Source organism: Myotis davidii, unplaced genomic scaffold (genome assembly GCF_000327345.1).
Source record: "Myotis davidii unplaced genomic scaffold, ASM32734v1 scaffold2004, whole genome shotgun sequence".
Lineage (NCBI taxonomy): Eukaryota > Metazoa > Chordata > Mammalia > Chiroptera > Vespertilionidae > Myotis > Myotis davidii.
Window position 1 is genome coordinate 86,405 of NW_006295088.1, and position 19,992 is coordinate 106,396.

A 19,992-nucleotide genomic window follows, 5' to 3' on the forward strand; every position below is an offset into this window, starting at 1 on the left:
AAAAATGTGAGGGTTCACATTGTCCCACAGCTCCCTTAAGCTGTTCTCCTGTTTTTTTTTTGTTTGTTTGTTTGCTTTTAATTGCGTGTGTATTTTTTTCCTCTTTGTTACTCTGATTGAGTGATTTTTTTCAACTCTGTCTTCTAATTCACTTATTCAGTCCTCCAGCTTCCCCTAATCTGCTGTGTATTTCTTCCAATGTGTTGTGTTATGTCATCCTTTATTTCCGACTGTTCTTTTTTTGTAATTACTATATATGTGTGCATGCTGTTGAGCATCTTTACCATCAATACTGTTCTGCTTCATTTATCTCTTCTTCTGGAGAATTCTCTAGTTCTTTCATTTGGAGGTTGTTTTTTGTCTCCTCATTTTGGCTATCTGTTTGGGTTTGTGACTATGTTTTAGGTATAGATCCTCTACACCTCTCCAACTCTAGTGCAGGGCAGTGTTAAAGGCTATTTCTGACTAATTGAATCAGGCAAAGATTCAAAGCCTCTGTCTGCAAACTAATAGGATTCTAACTTAAATTGCCCCAGGCAATCATTCTCGGGTGTGGTGAGTTTTGTTTTTTTTTCCAACAGGGTGGGGCAGTTGTTTTTGCCTGGAGGCCGAACCTTGGGGTCCGCAGGCCGAATCTCTATCCACTGAGCCAAACTGGTTAGGGCCGAATTGTTATTTTTAATTTCTTAAGTGGCCTGGGGCCAAGGTGTTTTCCAATAGGGTGTGTCGACTGTCTTCCCCCCCAGGCAAAGCAGATGTCTATGTGGGAAAGATGTCCTTCACTGGGTGAGGGAATGACAACCAGGAAACCTGGGGTGTCTGCCTTATGAACTCTATCCCCTGAGTCCCCAGTCCTGGGTTCTGCTCACACAGCTCCAGTCCACTTCACCCTCCCTCTGCCAGAGCACAAGGTGGGTGGCTGCACAGGGAATTTTTGTGCATTGGCCCTTCAAGACGGTTCCCAAACTTTGAGCTGCCACTCCCTGGCAGACAGCACCCCACTGCTTTTCACAGCTAGATGTTATGTAGGTACCCTCCTCAGATTGGTGTTCTCTGGGGAGCCCAGCTTCGGGATTAGATCCCAGAGTTCTCAGTGGCACCCCGCACATAGCTGAGATACCTCTCTGGGACTTGAGTTGCTGTCTGTGGGCGCCTGGCCAGCCCTTTCACGCCTTTGCCCCTCCTACTAGACTCTATGTGGTCTCCACCTTCAGTCCTTGGGTATCAGGGTTCTCTCCTGTGAGTTTTCTGTTGATTATTCAGGAAGCCTTTCCATATTTCAGTTGTAATTCCAGCTTGTTCCTAGAAGCATGTCAGTGCAGCATCCTCCTACTCTGCGGCCATTTTTAATCTTTCTCTGTGCAATTTACACAGGCAAGGTTTTAATGTTTATTTGCTGGTATCTGTGCATGCTGTAGCCAAAGTATTGGCTCTCCCTCCATTGTGTACCTCACTACCTGTGATCCATCCCTGCTATCACTGACACACTTATATACCATTGCCATTAGAACACTGTTTCTCAACCACAGGCAATTTTGCCACCTACAGGACATTTTGAAATGTCTGGAGATATTTTTGGTTGCCACAGCTTTAGAGGGACGATGCTACTGGCATTCACTGGTAGAAACCAGAGTTGCTTCTAAACATCCTGTAATGTGCAGGACATCTTCCCATAAGAAAAACTTATATGGCCCCCTAATGTCAGTAGTGCTGAGGTTAAGAAGCCCTGCTGTAAAGGATGATTACTTTTGAGAGGCAGGAGGCAGACACCTTAGGAATCTGCCCCGAATGTTTGACTCTTGTGCATAGTCTCTCTCCCCAACTTTTTAATTTTTTTCCTGCTGTTTGGAGAAGAGAACTTTGTCTCCAATTCTAATGGCTTTCTCCCAACTTTTCCTTACAGGTTTTCAAAAATACCTGGCAACAAATATGGAAAATAATTCCATAACTTTGTTGAAATGTTGCAAAAAGATGACTTCTACATCCTAATCCTTGAATGACTCAAATTGGTGCCAGGTGGAGGATTCCCATCACCTCTCTCAGAACAAAACTAGATCATTCTGTTGTCTTAGTTTATATATTTTCTGTGACTTGAAATAAACTTTGAACACAGTTTTAGTATAATGTAAATTGATACACATGAACTTTTTGCTTTAAAAAGCTGAATACCAAGGGTGAAACCTTAATGTATTTTCTACCCTTACTGCAATATTGTACTTCAATGTTATATTGCCATAGTTCTGTTTTTATTAAGTTAATCATTTATTCTTCTTTATTATATTTGAGAATTTCTCAGAAACAAATTTTTCAGAAACTTAGTTTCTTCTTAGTCTGCTTCCTGTGGTAATAGTAAGATTTGACCTTTGAGAACTTGCTAGAACTTCTGAGTCTACAGGAAGAAAATAACATGTGCTTAGAGCTATAAAATGATAAAAAGGCCAACAAAACAGAGAGCCTAGCAAAGTAGTGTATTTAGTTTATAAAAATCCAAATATCAAAATGCATTTTTTGTCAATAGTAGGTCTATTCACATGCATAGTTCAGAGGTAAGACAAAAATGTATTAGCCACTGGTTCTAGTGTGTCAACAACACAAAACTGGACATTTCCTTCTCCCAAAACCCTTCAGTCTAGGTAGTCAAACTTAAAAGTTTCAAAATCCACTGATTTTTCACATGTTCAAGATAAAATAAAAACTGAACAGCAATCAAATGCATAAAATGTATTTCATCCTACCTAAGTCACTAACCTATAGGCCTACCCTGTAACCAGATTTATTCTGGGAAATTAAAACAGAAAACCTTAAAACTTTTACATTCCTTTTTATTTTAAGGGGACCAAATGTAGAGTGCAAGCAGATAGATATGGTTGTCTCCCCTGCCTGCTTCCTTGCAGATAGATATGAACATAATTAGTGCCCTAGCTCTGACTTATGGCTCTTTCAGCCTACTGTTCCTTCTCTCATAGTAGCATTAAGGAGAAACATGATTTCTCTCCATCAGGCCAACCTCAAGAGGTTATGAGGTGCCTTAATAATTAGTAAAGTTCCACTGGAACTACTCGAGCCTATTTATATTCTCAGAATCCTACCCCCAGATTAGGAGTATGGTCAAGTGAATTAAAGCCTGCAATAGGCTTAGAGAATGTAATAGCATATTGCTTATATATCAAGCAAAAGAATGCAAAGATAATCAACTTTATGAGACATTGAAATTGAGAGATTTTCTACTCTGATATATAAACATTTACTATAAGAGTTTGCTGAATAAGATACTTCATATTACAACCTCAGAAGAAAAACTTGCTCAAAACAGCTTAAGAGATTTCTAGGTGTCATGCACAGCCCCAAATTGGGCTTGGATGTTGATTATATGTAGGACTTATTATTATCATTACCTTTTCTGCCTACTTCCATGAATAGTCTAGACCAGCAGTCGCCAACGTTTCGGACCTCACGGACCACCGGTGGTCCGCAGGCCACCGGTTGGTGACCGCTGTTAGACCTTGGTATGTTGATTTTAGCAGCAGTCATATCTTGGAAGTGTCAATACAATTTAGACATTGAGATCAAGAATAAAGCCTCTCATTAGGAACTCATAAGATATTCAAGGAATACTAAGGTTCCAAACCAAACTCATTGAGAACCAGATTATCATTTGGTCAGCAGCTAATAAGAACCATATTGTCAAGGTTCCACTGTGCATGTTTCTAAAGCCTTATTAAATTTAGACAGCTGAAATCCAGGAAGTTGGCAACAGTAAGGGTACCCCAATCTATTCCTACAGAAACATCTGTTAGTACTTTTTACTAATGTCCAATTAATACATGAAACATAATTCACTACCATAAGATCTGGACTTACCTTTATTTTGTTCAGACTAGTGACTGAAAAATACTCCAAGTTACAAGTTATACAGGTTTCTGGATAATTAGAAACTATCATTTATTCATTTTTGGTCACTTAAAAAAAGAGAAAGAAATAGGTGCTATAATGCTAATTCAGTAGAAACAGTCTTTTAAATCTGATGAATTGAATTGACTTTGGGCACAATAAAATGTGAGGTTTTTCCCTCTTTTAAGGGCCCTGGTCTTTCCTTTTACTGATTCACTGTGACTACTAACATCCCGGAGCCAGGAGGATAGAAGAAATAAAAAAGCATTTTGACAGGAGAAAAAAGGCATTTGGCTTATGTCATTATGGGAATGATTCCCTAATGAATAAGTATGTCGGAGCAAAAAGATGTTATCAAAATTCTAAATTATCTTTTATTAAAACTAGAGATTAATACACCCCCTTAATAAAATTGGCGATAAAGAGCCCTGTTGACTAAATTGTCCTAAGATCAAATTCAAGTTTTTGCAATTATTTCCAACAGAGCAATGCAAGCTAATGACTATAGCTGACTCTCAGTTATACAATTTCAGTTATGATTAGCATACTTTCAAGATTTTCTTTCCCAAATGGAGACCCCAGATAAAGTAATAAAAGATGCATTCATTAAGCAAAGAAGAAAATCCTTTTTTTTGACAAGCAAAAATAAGTATAGCATAAATGGCTGTTCACACTGGATAAGACCATGTTTAAAAATAACAGTAAGACTGTTCATATTGTATATAGAAATGGGGTTCTTGGTATTTTTATGTTTTATTTATGCTTATTGTGTTTTGTCATTAATTCTTAAATAAAATTTTATTTTAGAAAAGCACCCTACTTCGAAATCTTTTTTGATGATGGGAAGGGAGAATATGACCCAAGGTCCAGGCGAAAGTAACACTTGCAATCAACAAAATCACCTGGGGTTAAATTGTCATCCACCTCTGCTATCAGGCCTTGCTGTAGTCATGGCATTCTAAAATGATTTATGGCTATTTTCTGAAGAAAGGCTCCATGGACTTTGCAATTATTATGGCATTCTAAAATGATTTATGGCTATTTTTTGAAGACAGGCTCCATGGACTTTGCAATTATTGTGACTACTGAAATTCTTGGGTTCCTTTTAAAAAATTATCTTTATTGTTGAAAGTATTACAAAAGTTCCCTTCCCCCATTGACCTCTTCCATTCTGTTTCTGCCCCCTCCCCCACCCCACCCTCAGGCCTTCATAGCACTATTGTCTGTGTCCAAGGACAATGCATATATGCATATAAATTCTTTGGTTAATCTCTTACCGCCCACATCCCTCTGAGATTTGTCAGTCTTTTCGATGCTTCCATGCCTCTAGATCAGCCGTGGGCAAACTGCTGCCCGCGGGTCAGATCCGGCCCATTTGAAATGAATAGAACTAAAAAAAAAAAAAAAAAAGACCGTACCCTTTTTTGTAATGATGTTTACTTTGAATTTATATTAGTTCACACAAACCCTCCATCCATGCTTTTGTTCCGGCCCTCCGGTCCAGTTTAAGAACCCATTGTGGCCCTCGAGTCAAAAAATTTGCCCATCCCTGCTCTAGATCTATTTTGTTCATCAGTTTATTTTGTTCATTAGATTCCACATATAAGTGGGATCATGTGATACTTGTCTTTCTGTCTGGCTTATTTCACTTAGCATAATACTCTCCAGGTCCCTTCATGCTGGCTCAAAGGGTAAGATATTTTTTAAAGCTGCATAGTATTCCATTGTATAAATGTACCACAGCTTCTTTATCGACTCATCTACTGAGCACTTGGGCTGTTTCCAGATCTTAGCTATTGTAAATAGTGCTGCTGTGAACATAGGGGTGCATACATTCTTTCTGATTGGTGATTCAGGATTCTTGGGATATGTTCCCAGAAGTGGGTGAAATGGCATTTCCATATTTCATTTTTTGAGGATGCTCCATACTGTTTCCAAAGTGGCTACACCAGTCTGCATTCCCACCAGTAGTGAACTAGGATCTCCTTTTATGCACATCTTTGCCAGCACTTGTCTTTAAGTTCAGAAAACAAATTGAATCCAACCAAAAAAATGCCTGAGAGTCATGTCTTGAGAAGCACGTTCTTGTCCTTAAGTGTCTGACCAGACCAAGTAAGTTGTTGAACATACAAAGGAGAGACAAAATGCAGATTGTGGTCCTTATTTCTATAAGTCAGAAATTTTCTTTGTTGAAGTAGAATTGAACCTTCCTAGGATCCAGACTGGAGTATTGGTGACAACATTTGCGCAGGGACTTTGCCAAAGCCTGAGGACCACATAAAAAGACTCCAACTACAGACCTGCAAGAAAAGAATAGTTGGCTAGTAAAGGCTGCGATGTTGTTAGAATGGAGAAATGAGGTCTCTACTACTGACAACTCTGCAACTCTGCATAGAAATTCAGTTGTTGACACCCTTCTCACATTCTTCATAGTAGTTTTCTTACTTTTTCTTCTTACAAGCTCCAAATGAGCTTTCAGCCCTTATCACATCAGTGGTTCTCAGCCTTGGCTGCACATTAGAATCACCTGGGAATCTTTTTAAAATCCTGATTTCTGGGCCTCATCCTCCAGAAATTCTGTTTCTTTGTTACTAATGTTGTGGCCTCACCCCATAACAAAGAAACAGAATTTGAGAACCACTGCACTAGGTACTCAGCCTTGCCTATTCTGTTCAGAACATGTTCAGCTGTAGTGCCCTGTAGTGGTTAAGTGCTAGCTAGACTAATGAGCCAGGCTGCCTGGGTTAAAATCCCAGCTCTGACACTTATCCAGCTGTGTGACTTTAGGAAAGTTTCTTAACCTCTCTGTGTTTCAGTATTTGCCCCCACTCTGTAAAATGGTGATAAAAACAGTACCCACCTTACAGGATTGTTTTAAGGTTTAAATAAAAATTATAGCTGCCATTAAAGCCATTTGTGTAATTGAATTGATCTTCACCTGCCAATTGTTCCTGGAATTTATCTAATACAATCAGCTTAATCTCCTTCTCATCAGAATGTCTGAGCTCAGGGCACTAGGTTTTCCTGTGTTTCAAACCCCTCCAGAAAGACTGAGGTCAGGTCATCAGCTCACTAGATAAATACAGCCCAAATCCTTGCTGCTTTGAGGTCACTAAGCCAAAAGCAATGCATTTGAACTGTTCCAGTTCTATTTCATTTGGTAATACAAATCAGAACTGAGTCTCCTTGCCTCACTATTTGAATGGGGGGTTGTGGTGCAGCAAATGTATTCTCATCAATTACAAGATCATGACCCTTATTTGGCTGAAACCCCAGATGGAATTTCCTCAGTTTTAAGCAATAATCTAGGAATGGTGCAAGTAGTTTCTGCCCCAGAGGTCTTTTCCCAAGAGTGTTCAACATACCATAATGCCTTTCCTAAACCCTAAGTCTGTAAACTCAACTAATGAGAGGAGAATACACTTACTTGGGGTGGATGGTAGCTATTGTAGAAAACTCTTTATCCCACATAGGTCTCCCAAAGAAAGTTTTGTGTTTCAGACCTGTCAGGATGTCTGTGGCTTTGTCAAAGTTTAATGCTGCATGACCAACCTGGAGTCAAAGAAATAAAAAGTTAGGAAAAGAAGGCCCTGATAGTTGTCTCTTCCTTCCGCTACTTTTAAACTTGAATGTGAGGGTGAGAGCAGGTAGGAAATCACACACACAAAAATTATTTCCAATCAGCACACACCGTCTTTGGTCTGACATTCAGCTTGCATCCAACATGGGAATTAGTGTGTTGTTTGAACTCACAATGTTGCTGTCCCATCCAGTGAGGAAGAGACGGAAGTTTAGAAACCCAACTTTGCCTAATTCTTCCATCTCCTGTTCCAGGGAAGCCAATAGGTCATTGAACCAGGCAAAGGCATCTGTCTCCCTGCAGATCCAGTAGAAATATATCTGGAATCACCAAGAGAGAACATAGCCTTTTATAAATGCCCGTTACAATGTGCATTGTAGTGACATGATTAGGTAGATATACTGTATATTTGTTGATCAAGTTTAGGGTGACCCGAGAAATCACCTCTACAAAACAGCAGACCTTAGGCAGCTCAAATGTCCAGAGTCCTAACAATTTCCCTTATGGAGAAAGATCACCCACCAATGTCATTTTTGTTTCAAGGTAATTTTAAACTCAAAATTGAAAATGAAGACCCTATTCTTATGGTCAATCTGTAGAAGCAGATGCCTTGGCAGAGAGAAGTGATCACTTGTCTCATAACTCCAGGGAGGGGTGCTTGCTCATCAGTTGTAAAGAGCTTAGCCCATGAAAGCAATGGACCTGTCAGGCCCACACCAGATAAAAGGTGGTATGAGGGAGTGTACCGTTTGTGTTTTGAGATTGTGATCTGCATGCCGGAATTTGTACCAGATGGACTTCAAAATGGAAGCAAAGGGGGTGACTCCAATTCCTGCTCCAATCAACATAGCCACTTCATACTGAAAAACATCCTCACTGGCAGTGCCAAAGGGACCATCCACCTCAATCCTGGCAGAAGACAGAAGGCAATAGGCAAGTGGAGTCTCACCTCCCCCCCCCCCACAAACACCCTCCCAGAGACAGCAGTTCCCATGGCTGATTTCAGCCTGTTGTGTTTTTTCTTAATTACGTTCTATTGTACCAAACATAAGGTTCAATGAGGAATTGTATTCTCATATTTGCCTGTCTGCATCCTGGTCTGGGTCTCTGCAGCTCTCGAGGACCTACCTTGGAATTGGTGAATGCTGTTGTTCAAAAGCCTTTATGAGATTTTCTGTCCAGTCCCCTGCTGCTCGGATATGAATGGAAAAGAAGTCTTCCTCTGGAGCAGAGGTCAGAGTAAAGGGATGCCACTCCAGGTAAGAGATTGAGGGGCAGTTAACAAAAATATACTGTCCCACTTCCATGCTGAAGCCACGCTTGATCATCTGCAATTCCAAAACTTTGGATGGGTGCATGACAACCTATGAATGAGGCACAGAGACCAAAGGAGGCCATTTCAAATGGTGACAGGAATGGTAGATAAAGTAAATGAATAAAGCTGGAGGGCTGGTGACAGTGGTGAACTGCTAGCACAAATGCTTTCTAAAGGGAATAGCAGTTACTTACTTCAGGCAATTGGTTACACTATGGAACTGACAGCGTTATTAGTTGGCCTGATTCTTCAAGAGAAGCCAGAAATGCAATTTTTAATGTAAAAGCCTCCATCCAGATTTTTAAGTGTTAGCAACTAATTCAACTTTCTAAACAATGAGTGTGTGGGCCAAACAAAACATGTCTGTGGGCTACATCTGGCACAGGCCGCCTGTTTGCAGCTTCTGACATAGACCCAATGTTGATGATTTCTGCTAAACCCCTCTTCCCATAGTTCTGTCCAGCACTGGAGGAACTGAAGTATGTTACCTCCAAGATGTGTTTTTTTTATTCCCTACAGGGTAACACATGGAAATTTATTTCTATAATCGGGAAGACCAGAACTCTTATCACAGCAACATGAAAGTGCATATGCTTTACCTTGGTAATCATAACCCGCTGCTGGGAGCGATAAAATCGGAGGATCCTTTCAAAGATATAAAGAACACCTGGTGCAAGGATCCACTTCCAAGACTGCAAAGAAACAGAGTACAGAATAAGGTTACACATTAATCTCTTCTTTAGGATTTATCTGTGTAGCAGTTTATTCCTTCTTTCAGTAAATATTTATTGAGTTCTCTGCTGTGTATCATTATTAAGCCACTAATTTCACCAAATCTTGAGAACAGAAATGGAAAGGAATAAACTACAATAGTTTCTTTTGCTAATCTGTTACCCGTAAAACAGATCACTTCCTGAAATTTTACAGGTCTCACCAGGAAGCAAAAGAAAAGCACAGAAAGAAAGTATATGGTAAATACAGGATGTCCCTCAAAAGCATATATATTTTTATACATATATAAAGTCGGTATTTATTAACATACAGTTCATTTTCAATATTTAAAAGGAAATTGAGTTGTCAGCTGTTAAAGTGTATATACATTTTGGGGGACACTACTTATATGTAACTTAATTTTCAGAATCTAAGACTGTTTTCCAGGATAGCTTGCCCAATCTGAAAAACAAAGAGAAAAGATAGATGTGAAATTGAAGATGATTAAGAACAAAACAAGCCCTAGCCACTTTGGCTCAGTGGATAGAGTGTTGGCCTGAAGACTGAAGGATCCCAGGTTTGATTCTGGTCAGGGGCACATACTCCAGTGGGAGGCAACCAATCAGTGTGTCTCTTTCACATCAATATTTCTCTCTATATGTCTCTCCTCCATTCTACTCTCTAAAAATCAGTGGAAAAATATCTTCGGGTGAGGATTAACAACAAAAAACTGCCCTGGCAGGTAGATCAGTGGTTAGAGCATTGGCCCCACACTCCAAAGGGTCGCAGGTTTGATTCCCAGGTTAAGGGCACTTTCCTGGGTTGCAGATTCAATCCCTGGCTCCAGTTGGAGCTCGTGCAGGAGGCAGCCAGTCAATCAATCTCTCTTTCTCTCTCTCTCTCTCTCTCCAGGATGAAGGTGATGGTTGGGGTGGGTAAAGAAGTTATTTCTAAAAGTCAATGGAAGAAAATATCCTCGGGAGAGGATTAACAACAATAACAGAAAACAAAAGTGAAAGTGGTTGACACTATTGGTAACAATATGGTGTACTGGTTAATAATGTGGATTTTTTTCAACAGATGGAGTTACACATATGTTGATATATATGCGATTTGATATGTATGCTATTTTGTTGTATTGACAGCAAGCTTCAAAACTTCATGGAAAATGGGTGTCATATCAACTGAACGAAAGACAAACGGAAAACCGAAAAGTCATCAGTAAAACGTTGCTTCAACAGCACGCTAAAGAAAGTCTTTTGCATCGAATTCTGACTGGCGATGAAAAGTGGGTTTATTTTGAGAATCCCAAATGCACAAAATCATGGGTTGAACCAGGTCAACCATCAACTCGACTGCAAGGCCAAATCGCTTCGGAAAGAAGACAATGCTCTGCGTTTGGTGGGATCAGGAAGGTGAGGTGAATTATGAGCTTCTAAGAGCAGGTGAAACCGATAATACTGACTGCTCCCAACAACCAATAATTAATTTGAACCACGCTTTGATCATGAAATGACCAGAATGGGCCAGAAGACATGGCAAAGTAATTTTGCTTCATGATGACGCACCATCACACACTTCAAAACCAGTTAAAGACACATGAAAAGCTGTTGCCTGGGAAGTGTTAACCCACCCACCGTATTCACCAGACCTTGCTCCTTCAGATTACCACTTGTTCTGATCAATGGCACACGCACTTTCTGAGCAGCACTTGAAAAGGTACCAAGAAGTGGAAAATTGGGTCTCTGAATGGTTTGCCTCAAAACAAGGAAAGTTCTATTGAGACAGTATCCACAAATTACCTGAAAGATGGGGGAAATGTGTAGCTAGCGATGGACATTACTTTGAATAAAGCACTTTTGATGTTTCTCTTGAAATTAATCGTTTTTTCTTTGATTACAAAATCCGAATTATTAACTGATACACCTAGTAAAACTTGATACTTATCCATCACCTCTTTTCTCAGGTGCTCAAAACACCTAACATGGTAATATACTTTTTTCTTTTTTAATCATCACCAGATGGATATTTTTTCCATTGATTTTTAGAGAGAGTGGAAGGGAGAGAGGAGGTGGGGGAGAGAGAGAAGCATCGATATGAGAGACACATCAATTGGTTGCCACACACATCCTATCCAGGGTGGAGGATGGAGCTGCAACCAAGGTACATGCCCTTAATCGGGAATTGAACCCTCGACCCTTTGGTCTCTGGGCCAATGCTCTAACACTGAGCCAAACCAGCAGGGCTGGCATTATACTTTTTATTTTGTCTACATGTTTTTTTTTAAAAGCAGCCTTTTTATCCCTGAAATCTTTTTAAACGTAGCAAGTTGCTTCCATATGCACAGGAGCTACCAAAAATGTATTTTCTAGTAATGTTATGTCCTTTCTTGCACAATTGTTCAAGTGTAATACATCAGAACTATGTGCAGTGAGGTTTCTCATACTGTTTCAGATAAATAACTTCCTTAGGTCTCTCTGGGGAGAAAATGGGCAGAGATGGGGCTAGTGAACCTGAGAGTGGGCATTATACAATTTGATGCTACTTCTTATTTGGGAAAAATCCCTGGCTGAATTCAGAAAAACTGAAAAAAAAATTAAGAAATGACTGTTAACAATGTGGAAAATTTTTTGGCCTGAGAACTAATCAGAGAAATGAATTAGAAAACTAAATAGCATTTGAGGCCCTCAAATTGAAAAGCTGCTTTAAACAATAATGTCCACCATTAACTGAGATGCAGGGGAATGGGCACATTCACATGTGCAGCTGGTGAAAATTAATAGCATCTTCCCAGGGAACAATTTGGCAATACATCTCAGCATCCTGGAAAGCATGCCTTCTTTATTACCCAAGAATTTCACTTCTAGGAAATGGAGCATAAAGAAATAATTAAAGTGTACATAAATATACAAGTATAATAATGGGTATTTACTAAGAAAAAAAGTAACAAAAATGGTATACCATACAGATTTTTTGTCAATACCAAACTGTCTTTTTAATTTCTTTTTGTATTGAAATATGATTGGCAGACAATATTGTGTTAGTGTTAGGTGTACAACATAATGATTCCATATTTGCATATATTGCAAAATGATTATCACAGTAAGTCTAGTTAACATCCATCACCTTACATAGTTACAAAAGTTGTGTGTGTGTGTGTTTTTATGATGAGGACTTTTAAGATCTGCTCTGTTAGCAACTTGGAAACATGCAATACAGTATTATTAACTTTAGTTACCATGCTGTACAGTACATTCCCAGGACTTATTTATTTCTAACTGGAAGTTTGTACCTGCTAACCACTTTCACCCATTTTGCCCACCATTCATCCCCTGCGTCTGGCAACCTTCAATCCTCCTCTGTATATATGAGCTCAGCTTTTGTTTGTTTGTTTTTAAATATATTTTATTGATTTTTTACAGAGAGGAAGGGAGAGGGATAGAGAGTTAGAAACATCGATGAGAGAGAAACATCGATCAGCTGCCTCCTGCACACCCTCTACTGGGGATGTGCCTGCAACCAAGGCACATACCTTTGACTGGAATCGAACCTGGGACCCTTCAGTCCGCAGGCCAATGCTCTATCCACTGAGCCAAACCGGTTAGGGCTCAGTTGTTGTTTTTTTAATTAGGTTCCACATATAAGTAAGATCACATGGTATTTATCTTTGTCTAACTTTTTCAATAAGCATAATGCCCTCAAGGTCTTTAAAAATGACCACCTAGAAAAAAAATGTATACTGTACAACTTTTTAAAAACCGATGTTTCAAAAGAATATTTGACGAGAGAGGAAAACATCCAATGATATAGAAGAAGGTAAAAATGTATTACATCTAAGGGGTAGAACTCTATGAAATTTTTATTTTCCTCTAAATATGTTTTTATATTTTCTGAACTTTCTACAATAAACATGTCTTCTTTTTATAATTTTTAAATGGGGAGAATGTGAAGAAAGTTTTTTTTAATGTTTATGGAAGAAACAAACCAATATATTCAACTAGATAGCAAAACTGGTATTCTCTCCCTTGGGATATTATGTAACCAATCAAGGAACCCTTGAGTTTTAAGTATCCCTCCAAATAGGCCAAATATACCTTATCTCAGGTAATATATGGGGAAAAGATAGATGTTGATATGCAATGTAAGACCAGGTTTTAACTGCCTTAACTAGTAAAGGGCTGATCAAGCTTTATAGGTTTCTGTTTTTAAGGGCTTCTTATCAAATAATACAGGTTTCTGGTTATAGCTTCCAAGTTCCTATGACTTTTGAAATTAAGTGTGCTGTTAAAATATGCCAGGGATGTCCTTTTACAATTATTTTTAATAAGTAATACATGTAAGTAACATGTACACTGCACAAAATTCAAAAGTACAAATATCCCTTCCATCCCTGCTCCCCAGCTCTCCAGAGGCAGACAATCAATGTTATTATTTTATAAATCCTTCTGGAGAATATGCATTTAAGTGATAATATTGCATAAAAATGCAAATGGTAGCAGACTATACACACTGCCCTGATCCTGTTTTCATTTAACATCTTTAAATTTTTTAAATTTTTCAATCCTCACGTGTGTGTGTGTGTGTGTGTGTGTGTGTGTGCGCCTCTGGTATGCACCGGGGAGCAAACCCGCATCTTGGGTAACCTGTATATACCTGCAACCTGGATATGTGCCCCTGACTGGGAATCAAATTCAATACTTTTCTGCATACAGGACGATGCTCCAACCAACTGAGCCACAGCATCCAGGGTTCATTTAACATCTTAGAGCAGTGGTTCTCAACCTCTGGCCCTTTAAATACAGTTCCTCATGTTGTGACCCAACCATAAAATTATTTTCATTGCTACTTCATAACTGTAATGTTGCTACTGTTATGAATCGTAATGTAAATATCTGATATTCAGGATGGTCTTAGGTGATCCCTGTGAAAGGGTCATTCGACCGCCAAAGGGGTCGCGACCCACAGGTTGAGAACCGCTGTCTTAGAGACTGTTCCATATTAGTACCTATAGAGCTGCTTCTTTCTCTTTAATGGCTGCTGAAAACGCCCATAATTGTAGGAAAGTCCCATGATTTAACTAGTCCTCTATTGATGGGCATTTATTTCCAGTATTTTGTTCTATCCAGCACTGCTATAATGAATAACCTAATACACGTTAACACATATGCAAGTATATTTTTAGAAAAAACTCCTGGAAGTAGAATTTTAAAATTTGATAAATATTGCCAAATCACCCTTACAAACAAACAGTTGTATAGGTGCACACTCTCACCAGCAATGTGTGGGAGCATTACCAACACAGCACATGAGCAGACTTTTATATCTTTGTTGATCTGTTTTTAAAAAGAAGTATCTTAATGTAATTCATTTCTTCCACTGTTAAAAACATTTACCATAATTTAGTATATTTAAGATTAACACACATCGTCATTTCTTCGATCTTCTATATCTTTTTTATGAGGTTGATAGGCTTTTTCTTATTAATTTGTAGGAGTCATTTATTAATTAGGAAATTAGTTTATGGTCTGTAAGTTGTAAATAATTTTCCTACTTAGTAATTTGTTGCCTGTCTTTATTATTTATGATGGGTTTTTTTGGCTATAGAAAATTATGTCTATATATAGATATACTATATATAGTCTATATAAAGAATAATATATTTGAATATATATTTATTCAAATTTATTATGTTTTCTTTTCTGGCTTCTTAGCTTTTTGTAAATCTTATTTAGAGAATATCTTTATTAATATTCCAGTATTAGAAAAAAAAATTTCCATGTGGCCTTAGGGTGCTTTTATGATTTTTTTAAACATTTACATTATTGATCCATGAATTCTTGATCAATATTTTAATGTAAAGTGTGGAATTAAGATACAGCTTTTTCACCCTAGATGACTATCCTATTATCCTAAAAGTATACTGAACACTTATCTTTTTCACATTGATTTTAAATGCCAACTTTAGAGAATTTCTTTAGGTATTTTTCCCTTTCTAGATGAGGACTGAGCTATTGCTCTTCATTCTGCATCTGATTTAAAAGCTTTAATCATCCTCAGAGCACTTTGAGGCACCACAAGTTAACCTTTCCCTTCCATTTATTTTTCAATCTAACATATTTTATGAGCAAACCAAAGTAAAGCCATAACATCCACATAATTACCCTGAGGCACACCTTGAGTTCCCTGTAACCCAATTTCTTGATCATCACTATCTAACAATAATTTCTAAGCATGTTCTTATAACACCAATGAAAGCCAACCTCAAGAATGCTTTTTTAAAAATTTTGAACTTGCCCTAACCGGTTTGGCTCAGTGGATAGAGCATCGGCCTACAGACTGAAGGGTCCCAGGTTCAATTCCGGTCAAGGGCATGTACCTTGGTTGCGGGCACATCCCCAGTAGGGGGTGTGAGGCAGCTGATCGATGTTTCTCTCTCATCAATGTTTCTTACTCTCTATCCCTCTCCCTTCCTCTCTGTAAAAAATCAATAAATATATTTAAAAAAATAAAAATGTTGAACTCAGAAACAGAGAGTAGGAAAGAGGTTAACCAGGGACTGGTGGTGGGAGTGAGGGGTCTGGAATGGAGAATGTTGGTTAAAGGGTACAAACCTTTGGTTATAAAATGAATAAGTTCTGGGGATCTAATGTACAGTATGGTGACTATAGTTAATAATACTGTATAGTATACTTGAAATTTACTAAGAGAGTAGATATTAAGCATTCTCACCACAAAATAATGGTAACTATGTGAATTGATGGATATGTTAATTAACCTCATTGTGGTAATCATTTCACAAAGTATATGTATATCATTCATCCACATTGTACACTTTTGAATATATATAATTTTATTTGCCAATTATCTATATATATATACAAAAGCCCAGCAACCAGAATGGCAGAACGACCAGAACAACCAGAATGACTGGTGGCTATGACGCACACTGCAGCAGCCAACCAGCCTGATCTGGGCCCGAATTGCTGCCCTCCTCCCCCAGCTGGCCCAGCCCCCAATCAGCCCCCAACACCCTGATCGGGGGTGGGGTGGGCCGGCCAACCACCCATGGGCCCTCTGCCCTGCCAGCCCAGCCAATGGGCCCCCATCAGGGCAGGCCGGCTGGACCCCACCCTTGCACAAATTTGTGCACAGGGCCTCTAGTATTTCAATAAAGCTTTAAAAAAGAATGCTTTCCTGCCCCTAAAAAACATTGACTGGAATTTCACAGCTAAGTTTTGGGACAATATAGTTGTTAAGAACACAATCTTTGGAGTCCTAAAATGCCCGGACTTGAATTCCAGCTGGACTAGTTACTTACTGTGGGAGCTTTACAGTTTACTTCATCTCCATGAATCCTAGTCCTTTTGTCTCAAAATGGAGACAGAAGAAGTACTTACTTCATAGGTTATTGCTATGCATAAATGGGATCATCCATATTATGCAGCAAACCTGGCCCATGGTAAACTATTAATAACATGGGCTATCATTATTGCCTTTGGAGAGGGTTTTACAACATGTATTAACCATTATTCATTCCTCTTCAGGGTGCTCTGCTAATGCTAATCCCCTAGCCCCATGGTCGGCAAACTGCGGCTTGCGAGCCACATGCGGCTCTTTGGCCCCTTGAGTGTGGCTCTTCCTAAGCCTTAGGAGTACCCTAATTAAGTTAATAACAATGTACCTACCTATATAGTTTAAATTTAAAAAATTTGGCTCTCAAAAGAAATTTCAGTCGTTGTACTGTTGATATTTGGCTCTATTGACTAATGAGTTTGCTGACCACTGCCCTAGCTTGTTGCCAGCGATATTGGAGTTCCTTGGTAGTAGGAATTTTGTGGATATATTGGCTGAACTAATAATGGTAATAATAACAAATAATAATAACAACAATATAAATAACAGCTCCTAACAAGAGTCTATCCTTGTCCATAGGATTTTTACCTCAGCAGAGTTCCCTTCAAATTGGGGTCTCTTGCAGTGGGAATCATGATCATCCCACTTCTCGAAAAACTCTGCACACCTATGAGGATGACTCTCCTTCATGCTTTCTTCTGTTTGACCTCGGACAATTCCACTGAAATAGATGAAGAAGGACAGTTTAGGCAATGAATTATGCAAGGTCAGGGGCTAGAGCATGAGAAAGGTGTCTAAGGACCTTACCTAATGCCGTGAATCCCCAAGCCGATGAAGTAAATGATAAAAATATGATGTGTATACCAGAAGACCTCAAAATAACTCCTCCGGATAAACTCCACAGATGAAGTCACCATGAGAACCAGAACTATCGTGATGATCACTCCAGTGAAACCAGGAATGCTGATGAATGTCATATACATCACTGTCTATGAAAGGAGAAATGTCAGCAGCCAACCAGCCTGATCTGGGCCCGAATCGCTGCCCTCCTCCCCCAGCTGGCCCAGCCCCCAATCAGCCCTGACACAATATCCACCAAGGATATCATGCTTTTCTTGTTTGTGACCAGAGCCCAGATGCTTTGCCATTGAGTCAACTCACCATATTTGGGGACTGCATGGGATTTAGCCAAGAATCCCCCTCTTTTTCTTGACGAGATAGGCTGGAGAGAACAGAAGCAAGGGATCCATCTGTGGCCTGTCGGCTTCTGCTGTATCGTTCAAAGTTAAACAGGTGTGCAATGATGTGAATAGCTAAGTGGAAAGATGAAAAGGATTGTTAGAAGTGTCCCAGGAGCATCATGGCAGGCATGCCCCACTAGAAAAGGAGAATACTGTATATAGTGTCTAGCAGAATGCCAAGTCCACAGAAGGTGCCCAACAAACCCTTATTGTAGAGAGACCCAAGACCTTTTTTTTATACGCACCCTGTTCCCAAAGGAATAGAATGTGAGTTCCACGAAAATAGGCCTAAAACAGGGCCTGGCAAATAATGCCGGAGGTAATATACATATTTTTTGAATGACTATATGCATGGATGAAGGAGACTTGACTCTGAATGCCCAGAAGCCTATCGTTTCATGGTTTGCCTCAGTTACCTGTGTGTAGGCAGATCATATATGCCACCAGCTTATGGAAGGTGAGGTTGTGATCCAGTTGCTTTCTCAGAGTACGCCTGCAAAACTACAAATATAAAGTGATGGAGGTAAGATTTCTCCCAGGCAGCTTTATGAAATTCACCAACCCATAACCAACATGTCTTATACAGAGCATGCTAATACTCACCCACCCTTGTCCACCCCCTTGGCTACCAAAGGAGACCTCTGGCTTCCATTCCTAGGGCCTGGGTGTTGACTGGCCAACTAAGGAGTCCAGGGTCTTTTTTAAAAATCTGTAAGTCTTTATTTATAAACTATAAATGATGAATATTTCAGAGTGGTTGTGAAAATTAAGAGAAAGTTACATTTTACACTACAGTCATTTCCCATCCTATTTCTCATTTTTTTCCTAAAAACCCTGTGATGTGTTTGCTTTTTCCCCCTACAGGTTTAGTTTCATTGAAAGTACTTTATAAACTGATGTTCAGAGGAATGCCCTAAAGGAAATACAAGATGTACTGCAATTCAAAAAAAAACTGTTGTTCTTTGACACTTTACCCTAATTCACTTTTTCTCCCATTTCAGTGTTCTAAGTCACCTTCTTTAATGTAAAAGTTGACCTATGAGTGGTTGGGACTCACTGTGCAGGTGCCCCTCAGGAAGGACAGCAGATTCCGACACAGGGGAAACAGGATCAACATGCTGTTAAAATTCAGGCAGCGAGCAGAAGCTCTGGCCCAGGCCAACGCCGACTAGAGCAGAGAAGAGAAGTCACCATCAGCTGCTTCATCTCAGCATTTATCAGTAAGTATGAGTCCAGTCCATTTGTCTGAGACCTGGAAATGGGCAGTCTGCAGCTTCCTCCCCTCTTTCTCAGTAGCTAGGACAATCAGGCCGGGCTCTCTGTTTGCAAATGACTGAAATTTTGCTGAATTTAATATTGAATTGAGAAATTCCTATGACAGTGATTTGGAAATGTTTGTACATTTATCAATATGAAAGATAACAGGGCCGAACCGGTTTGGCTCAGTGGATAGAGCGTCGGCCTGGGGACTCAAGGGTCCCAGGTTCGATTCCGGTCAAGGGCATGTACCTGGGTTGTGGGCACATCCCCACTGGGGGGCGTGCAGGAGGCAGCTGGCCGATGTTTCTCTCTCATCGATGTTTCTAACTCTCTATCCCTCTCCCTTCTTCTCTGTAGAAAATCAATAAAATATATTATAAAAAAAAGAAAGATAACAGGATTTAATGATTCCATGTTAACAAACACATTCTATGGATGTAATACTTTGCAACTAGTATATTGCTTAATGCACTCAGTTATTATTTTGTTGTTTTCACTTGTAAAACAATCTTGAGGATCATATATACTCTTATTTCATTTTAAATAAAGTTTATACATTTAGAGATATAATTGAAGATGGTGACTGTTTTTTCTCTTTTCTGTATTTTCTAATGTAGCAATTATAAGCATGTAATATATAT

At 39.2% G+C, this 19,992-nt stretch overlaps 2 protein-coding genes across 8 annotated transcripts in view; one reads left to right on the plus strand and one right to left on the minus strand.

Annotated features, from left to right (window-relative positions):
- Positions 1–8,305, plus strand: part of CSTF2 (cleavage stimulation factor, 3' pre-RNA, subunit 2) — a 35,514-nt gene extending 27,209 nt beyond the window's left edge. For 4 of the 5 annotated variants that reach the window (XM_015567788.1, XM_015567791.1, XM_006769699.2 and 1 more), the window contains one exon: positions 1,904–4,697. The gene's annotated coding sequence lies outside the window, so the exon portion shown is untranslated. Of the gene's footprint in view, positions 1–1,903; positions 4,698–8,232 lie in introns of those variants that run through there. The other variant, XM_015567790.1, reaches the window with a different exon arrangement.
- NOX1 (NADPH oxidase 1) overlaps positions 5,916–19,992 on the minus strand; it is a 26,410-nt gene continuing 12,333 nt past the window's right edge. The window contains exons 3-13 of one of the 3 annotated variants that reach the window (XM_006769701.2): positions 19,149–19,259; positions 18,508–18,592; positions 18,012–18,163; positions 17,658–17,839; positions 17,439–17,571; positions 9,386–9,478; positions 8,600–8,835; positions 8,218–8,380; positions 7,645–7,791; positions 7,319–7,443; positions 5,916–6,191 (exon numbers count right to left, since the gene is read on the minus strand). In XM_006769701.2, coding sequence (XP_006769764.1) covers positions 6,065–6,191; positions 7,319–7,443; positions 7,645–7,791; positions 8,218–8,380; positions 8,600–8,835; positions 9,386–9,478; positions 17,439–17,571; positions 17,658–17,839; positions 18,012–18,163; positions 18,508–18,592; positions 19,149–19,259 — 1,554 coding nt within the window. In that variant the 3' untranslated portion in view covers positions 5,916–6,064. The remainder of the gene's footprint in view (positions 6,192–7,318; positions 7,444–7,644; positions 7,792–8,217; positions 8,381–8,599; positions 8,836–9,385; positions 9,479–17,438; positions 17,572–17,657; positions 17,840–18,011; positions 18,164–18,507; positions 18,593–19,148; positions 19,260–19,992) is intronic. The other 2 variants (XM_006769702.2, XM_006769703.2) reach the window with 2 other exon arrangements.